This window comes from Triticum urartu, chromosome 2 (assembly GCF_003073215.2).
Source record: "Triticum urartu cultivar G1812 chromosome 2, Tu2.1, whole genome shotgun sequence".
In the NCBI taxonomy this organism is placed as follows: Eukaryota; Viridiplantae; Streptophyta; class Magnoliopsida; order Poales; family Poaceae; genus Triticum; species Triticum urartu.
The window spans coordinates 211,849,674-211,857,882 of record NC_053023.1 but is presented as its reverse complement, the minus strand read 5'-3'; the positions used below and the strand labels follow the sequence as shown (position 1 = coordinate 211,857,882).

The 8,209-nt window shown below is 45.9% G+C and overlaps 1 protein-coding gene across 1 annotated transcript; it reads left to right on the top strand.

Annotated features, from left to right (window-relative positions):
* The first annotated feature begins 4,911 nt into the window (after nt 1-4,911).
* On the top strand, nt 4,912-6,715 carry LOC125536839 (AAA-ATPase At3g50940-like). The gene has a single exon (XM_048700123.1). It carries the CDS (start codon nt 4,960-4,962, stop codon nt 6,547-6,549), a length of 1,590 nt encoding a protein of 529 aa, XP_048556080.1. The 5' UTR covers nt 4,912-4,959; the 3' UTR covers nt 6,550-6,715.
* The last annotated feature ends 1,494 nt before the right edge of the window (nt 6,716-8,209 follow it).

Sequence of the window (8,209 nt, the reverse complement as noted above, 5' to 3'; positions counted from 1 at the left end):
CAGCCTGTTGTGATATACCTGAACTTCTATGCTTACATGTGTTATGAACTTCCCGAGTTCCTGATGCTGAACTTGTTTTACTTTCTATTGCTTTTGTTTTAGATTAACGATTATGTTCCAAAACAATGAGTGTGAAGCTTCTGTTGAGGATGTCGCAATATCTTTTGCTCCTCGCGGAATGCTTCGATCTAATGTGGCTGAGGTTGCACTCTACTGTCTACGTGCGAAGTACCAGGGATCGGATAAACTCATCCTGCCGTATTGGGTTTGTGTAAGTCAACCATACAGTGCTTTCTTTTTTGTATTGTTCCTTATCATTTTAGTTAAAACTTGTTTGTCTCATTTTTTATTTTCATATGTTGGTTTTGTCTGCATTATTTTACGACAAGATTTTCAGAGGTCAATTGGATTCCCGTGTGAGGAAGTACTTCTTGGCGAGTGGTCCAGATAGCATGGATGCACATGATTGTGTACGCAATATCTTTGTTCTTTGCCTCTGTATTTATTTTGCACTGCGATCCACTGTGTTAATATTTTTTCATTTTTCTTTGTACCATTTGATATTAATTCTCAGTTTTTAATGATTCGTGTGTTTATGTTGCTTCAGGTTGTTTTACCCACTTTTGACCCGCCTGAGATTCCTGCTTCCATGGGAGGTGTTGGTCATTGGGTTTCAATATTTCTTGACCTGAAGAATTCAAGGTTCCAGCTTCTCGACTCCTATTATGGACCAGACGATGAATGTGCGGTACGCCTGTTTCGGCGGATGACCGATAACATCAAGGAGCTTTGGAGCGATGCCAGCAACGACAGGGAGAGACCCTTCAGTCCTCTTACCATCGACCATTTCCCTCTGGATTGGATTGATGTGCCCCAGTAGCAAAACAAGTATGAGTTCCACTTTTCTCTTTGTCACTTCTGTTTGTCTATAGTTGTACTTAAGCCGTGACGTGTTCTATTCATTGGCTTTCTTTTTCTGTTCTAACACTATTCTTTTACTGTTTTTGATGGCAGTATCGACTGTGGATTCTTCATGCTTACGAATGTTAATTCGTATCATGATGGGGTTCTTGCAAATTATTCCCATGAAAATATCGCGAATATCAGGAAGACGTGGCTGTACTCAATCGCTTCTTCTAACCTGTTTGAGACAGACTTCCAAGCTCTGTTTGGCTACTACACATGTAAGTATTCGAACTTGGACTGCTTACCTGCACTGCATCTTTTATTCTACCCAAACTTCATATTTTCTTTGAACTTGGACTTCTGCTTGAGATCTGGCTAGGCTATTGGTTTTAGATGGAGAGGAGCATTTTCTTGTACATGAACTTCATTTCTATCTTTTTTATTTTGCTTGTGTGTTTTGTTTCAGTAATTTCTTTCCTTCCATTGCTTACTTGGACATGAGCATTTCTTTCTACTTGAACTTCAGAGATGATGCCTTTCTATGGTTTTGTTCGCTGTAGTTGAATGTTTTCCAGTTCATCGGTTTATCTTGAACTATTCCTTTGGTTGTGCCTGAACTTCATTTAGTTTTTTAATGCAACTAATTTGTTTAGGTCAGCTTGAGTAGTAACCATGTCATCTTTATTAGTTCGACTGCACATTGGGCTGTTCCTGAACTTCAGTTATATTTAATGGTGATGTTTTCTCTTCCTTTTCTTTGACAGTGGATTCGTTGGACTTGACCGATTACCACTACTCATTCCTCGGGTCACAGGAATACTAGCTTAGGGAGGAATCAATGAGTACAGCTCCGATAGAAGATGATAGACCTCGAACCCTTATTCCTTCCAAGTTGGGGAGGCTGGTGGTATTCGTGGTGGTCCAAAAACGCCTTGCTCCAGGAAGGTTGGTGCAGTCGAAGCAGCCGAAGCAGAAGTGATTTTGTCTGATGATGATTTTGAGAAGATTGCTTACCCAAAGAATGGTAAATCTGCTGCTGGTATTTTTGCTGGGAGATGTGGGAAGAATGCTGTCATCACCAGGAGGAAACCGACAGTTGAGTCTAGCAACATAACTTCCTCCAAGAGAGCATCAAGATTGCCTTTGAAGTGGCGTTCTCCTGTCACTCCCCTAAAAAAAATACAGCTACCCTCATCTATCCGAGGCCTGGAAGTTGAAACAGTATGTGCTTAGTGTAGAGGGTCTGGAGAAGTATTCAAAGTGATTTTTCTTCTTCTTAACTTTGTTGCTGCCAGAGATGCTACTCTGTGTCTGAACTTCTGTTGTTGCAGTATGTGGACTTCTGTTCATTTCTCCCTTGCCTTGGAGTTATAGTGTCTGAACTCCTGTTGTTATATTGTCTGAACTGCCGTTGTTGTAGTATGTGGACTTTTGTTTTATTTCCCTCTTGCCTTTGAGCTATAGTATCTGAACTTCTGTTTGTTGTTGTATCTGAACTTCGAATATTTTTTTACCATCCTTTTGTATTCTGCAGCACAAGCTACTGCATGTTTACCATCCCTGCGAATGTGATTGACCTCACAGGACATGTCCTTTATACTCTTTTCGGTGAAGGGCGGCAGATGGAAGGAGACATAATGGATTATCTCATATACTTGTGGAAGGATAAGCCGGAGACCTCTGAGATATTCACTAGTGCTGACAGGGTTGTACTTAGTCCCTACTTCATACAGTTTTTAGTGCTTTGCACCCCTATCTCCCTTTTTTTGCCTTAGTTTTGTTGTAGTGGCATTTGGGAGGTATTTTAATTGTGTTTTTGTGAATGCACAATACTACCTGGAGTATGATTTCTTCGCTGCAACAGTTCCAAAGTTTGATGCAAAAAATCTGCCGGTCTCCTTCCAATGTTTGTTCGCAAGGAAGAAGACCTTCTTAATGCAAAGCTGGTTAGGTTTTCATAACTCTTGCTTTTTTAATTTCATGTGCATCCTTTTGCTGAGTTTGTCAAGAAGTTTTTGTTCATGCCGGTTCTTCAATACATATGCTTTATAGTTTGTATTCACTAGTCCTTTCATTCTTGGCAGGTTTTTTTGATACTATTCAAGCCAATTGGCACAATGGCGCACTACAGTGTGTATGTGGTGAATAGATATCGTGGGAGCATTGACATCCTTGGTTCACTTCCTTACGCTAATATGGAAACGTCGTGAACAAGTTTCCAAGGAGTTTGTCAAAATATCGTGAGTGTTTCTTAGCTTGAACCTCCTTTCATATTCCCTTGGTTGATACGAAGTTTATTTATGCCTTGTGTTGACAAAATATGTTGCTTTCTCTGTTTTGGTAATACTGCTTGAACTAACTATCATTTGGAAGTTGAACTTCTGCTATTTGTTTAGCTGGATCTTATGCAAGTGTCGCTTTTTATGTACCTGAACTTAACTATTTTGGTTAACATGTTTTTGACTTCATCTTATTTTGTTATTTCTGGCAGATCAAGAGATTTGTTGGGTTGCTCAAGGAGGTGTACGGCAAGGCTGCGTACAAAGCGAGCAAGCAGCCTAACTGGGTGACTATTGCAAAGAGGCCGACTTTTATCGATATTCCAAAGCAGAAGAATAATGATTGTGGTTTCTTTGTCGTGAAGTTTTGCTCTTCATATGATGGCGATGAGATTGTTGAAGATTTTGGTGATGTGGAAGTATGTTTTTCCTTGTTCTTATCCCATCATCCTTTCATTTTTCTTGTGTGTTTTTGCTGAGATGCTCCTGCTGTGGTTTTAGTTATCCGTTACTAAACCATTGTTTCATTTTATTTATTTGCAGGCTGCTGTAGATGACTGGAAGGCTGAGTTCATGCACACTCTAATGTTTAGTGAGAAGAATGAAGTCATGCGTGCAGAGCTCCCTAAAGAGATCCAGTCCTTTGGGCCCTGAATTCGAAGCATTAGTTTCATTATAGATTTGATTTCGTACATATTTTAAGGTTTGATAATGATCGGAACGATTCCGTAAAGATTTGGTTGTAAGAATGTTTTAGTGATTTGTGTATCTATAGCTGCAGCACTATTACTTATGATATTGTATACAAATGAATTTGGTGTGAAGAATGATTTGGCTTGTGAATTTCAATGTAATGCGTCGTTTTCAGTATCCAGGTGTTGCATGTTTTTGCCCCAACAGATGTACCTGAACTTCTCCCTCGGCTATGGTTGAACTACTTGTTTTTTTGTGTTGTTTATTTTTGGGCCCCAACATATGATCGTAGAGTTGAACTCATGCTTTGAGAATGTGGCTGGGCTGCTGGTTTCAGATGGATAGGATATTCTGTGTTGTGTAATGTATTGGTATTTTTCAACCCAACCAATATGTATCCTTTTGCATATAATCTATATTTGTTTTTTGTGTTTTTTCAAGTGTGAATGTATTTCAGCTGTAACTTTGTGCAAAAATATTCTCATACACTCCTTAACGTTTCTTTATCTTTTGTCGGCATTGTACATGAACTTCTGCAGGTATCCAAGCAGAACTTCACATTTGAATGCGTTGTCTTAGGCTTGCTAACCTTAGTTCATACGGTGAAACTTTATTTTTTAAGCATATTTTTAACTACATCGATTTTATATACCAGAACTTGTTCTGTAAGCCAACCTGAACTTCAAAACTGTATGATTATTTGTTGGTTTCTCTTTTATGGAATACAACACCAGCACCTCCTACCATAATATACCAGAACTTCCACTATAACCTTACTTGAACTTCATAGTCTATATTTTTCATTTTTGTTCTTGCTTGCACTTTGCATGCAATACATCACCATCACAACACTTCCTCTCATAATATACCAGGACTTCTGCAGCACGTGAAGCCTCTTCAGCAAGAAAATTCGGAATGAAATAAGGGCAACACGAGTTGAAGGACGATTGGGTGTTAAACAGCCCTAAACAGAGACGACTCAGCTCGAGTCAATCGGTCGACATTAGCACTATTGCCTTTATGGCACCTTCCACGAAACTGCGCCGCATCGGTGCTACAACTTCGTCGATCGTAACAGGAAATGAACCCTAGAGCACCAGTACATATACGAGGCGTGGAGCACACTCGTGTTCGCATCGCACTCATGGATAACTTGCCACTGACCACCATGGCCGGAGCCGCGGCGTCGTCGTTGGAAGGAGGCGGGAGGGTGGTGGACACGTACAAGAAGGCGCTGGCCACGGCGGCGTCCGTGGCCGCGTACGCCATGCTGGTGCGCAGCATGGCCAGGGAGCTCCTCCCCGAGGAGCTGCGCGCCGCGGTGCGCTGGGGTGCCGCGTTCGTGCGCGCCCGCCTCGGCGCCGGCGACAAGGAGCGCCACACCATCGTCATCCGCCGCCACTTGGACGCCGGGTACAACGAGAACCACCTCTTCGAGGCGGCGCGCGCCTACCTGGCCACCAAGATCGACCCGACCGCCATGCGCCGGCTCTGCCTCGCGCGCACCCGGTACAAGGAGCCCGACGGGAGCAGCAGCTGGAGCACACTCCTGTGCATGGACGATGGGGGCTCCACCACCGACACCTTCGACGGCGTCGACTTCAAATGGACGTCCATCGAGACCGGCGGCGACGAAGGCAAGAAGGGAAAGGGGCATCGGGCCGCACCACGCGAGACCCTCGAGCTCAGCTTTGACGCCGAGCACACGGAGGCGGCCCTCGAGCGGTACGTGCCGTTCATCATGTCCACGGCGGAGCAGCTGCAGCGGCGGGATCGCGCGCTCAAGATCTTCATGAACGAGGGTCGGTCGTGGCACGGCATCAACCACCACCACCCGGCCACGTTCGACACGCTCGCCATGGATCCGGCACTCAAGCAGGCCGTCACCGACGACCTCGACCGTTTCCTCAAGCGGAAGGAGTACTACCGGCGGATCGGCAAGGCTTGGAAGCGCGGGTATCTGCTCTTCGGTCCACCTGGGACCGGCAAGTCCAGCCTTGTCGCCGCCATGGCCAACTACCTCCGGTTCAACCTCTACGACCTCGATCTCTCCGAGGTGCGCCTCAACTCGGCGCTTCAGAGGCTGCTTATCGCCATGCCCAACAAATCCATCCTCGTCATCGAGGACATCGACTGCTGCTTCGACGCCAAGTCGAGGGAGGACCGCACGATGCCGGTGCCGGCCGACGACGGCAGTTCATCAGACGACAACGTCCCGGAGGACATGGCCCACCACCCGGGAGCGCGCCAACAGCAGACCATAACGCTGTCCGGGCTGCTCAACTTCATCGACGGGCTGTGGTCGACGAGCGGCGAGGAGCGCATCATCATCTTCACCACCAACTACAAGGACCGGCTCGACCCGGCGCTGCTGCGGCCGGGGCGCATGGACATGCACATCTACATGGGCCACTGCTGCTGGGAGGCGTTCAAGACGTTGGCCAGGAACTATCACCTCGTGGATGACCATGCTCTGTTCCCAGGGATACAGGAACTGCTGGCCGCAGTGGAGGTGAAGGTGACGCCGGCCGAGGTGTCCGAGATGCTGCTGCGGAGCGAAGACGCCGACGTTGCGCTACGGGTGCTGACGGAGTTCCTCCAGGACAAGAGAAGCAAGGCAAGAAAAGAGGCAACAGAAATCAAGATCGGCGTAGCAGAGAAGGCAATGTAGCAGTAGTAGTATTATTCAGTGTCAGCATCCCCTTTAACGGGAGCGTTTTATTTGAGGAGTAGATGAAGTGATCGAGTATGTGTCACAAAGGTCATCATTTATGTCGGGAATAATCATCAATCGAACAAGCTGATGTATCTGATTTGAGCTGTTTTGTTCTGATTCAGATGCTTCACTTCTTCTTCTTGTACTCGCTGATTTGTTATGTTAAAATGGCAAGTCAGTCACCAAGAGCTTCACCAGTCATGGGCATGAACAGCACAAAGCACTTATACGCACTTGAACAATAATTGGCCCTTCGTTACACGTTTTCATGGCTTGAACTTCCATTTTCCGCCGCCGCCGCAATTGCACACAATCTGAACGTGGACACAACCATGCAAACTGAAAACCTTGCACACGTCAGTCAAGTCACCAAGAGTCGTGTTTAGAGTCAACAACATCTGTGGACGCACTTATGTGACGCGGGATCGTAGATCAGATAACGATAGAGAAGGGTACCGGCAAAATCTCATATTGGGAACTCACTGTCGATCTTCCGCCTCTGTCGCAAGTGTACTTCCTTTTTAAATATGTGCATAGCCATCTGCCCCCAAATAATAGACCACGAGCCAACATTGCCCATTGGAATAGTTTGTCGCCACTAGCTCCGTCGGACAACATCACTGACATTGTTGCCACACACCACCTCAGCAACTCCACACATCACTGACATTGTTGCCACACACCACCTCGACTATCTGGCACATACTAGCCCGTCTTTCCCCATCCATCTCACATCTCATGCCTCGTCCAGCTGGACCGTGTAAACCACCACGGCTCCGACCTCATTGCCACTTAGCGAGCTACACACGAGTCAATCGACCAGGGCCCGTAGATCGCCAAATTTGAACCCCAGATTGAGAGGCGACGTAGCATCTCGTGCCATGTAGTGAGGCCTGAGGATGTCCATTGCTGTCAAGGCAGCTGCCAGGATACACAGGCTACCAAGTTATCGTCGCGCTGCTAGAACGAGTCATCGCTAGGAGCTAGAGGCACGCAACCAGCCACCAGGAACGCTGGGACAATAACCTCATGTGGAGTAGGCGCATTTCCAGGAGCGTCGGTGTGATGCCCCGACTTAATCGTGCACTAATCATACACGCAAATGTGCACAATCAAGATCAGAGGCTCACGGGGAGATATCACAACACAACTCTAGACACAAATAAAAGTCATACAAGCTTTATATTACAAGCTAGGGGCCTCGAGGGCGCGAATACATAAGCTCAAATAAACAAGCGTCAGCGAAAGCAACAATATCTAAGTACAAACATAAGATAAAACAAGTCTGCCTTAAGAAGGCTAACAAAACAACGACATCTAATCAAAAAGACGAGGCCTCCTGCCTGAGAGCCTCCTATCTACTCCTGGTCGTCGGCGGTCTCCACGTAGTAGTAGTAGTAGGCTCTATCAGGGTAGTAGTAGTCGTTGGCGGGATCAGCTGGCTCCTGGGCTCTATCATCTGATCGCACCAATCGGGTATGGGGGAAAAGAGGTAGCAAAGCAACCATGAGTACTCATCCAAAGTACTCGCAAGACTTACATCAGATCTATACTAAGTATGCATCAGTATCAAAGGAATGGCGCTATATCTTTGGACTGGACTGCAGAAATGCCA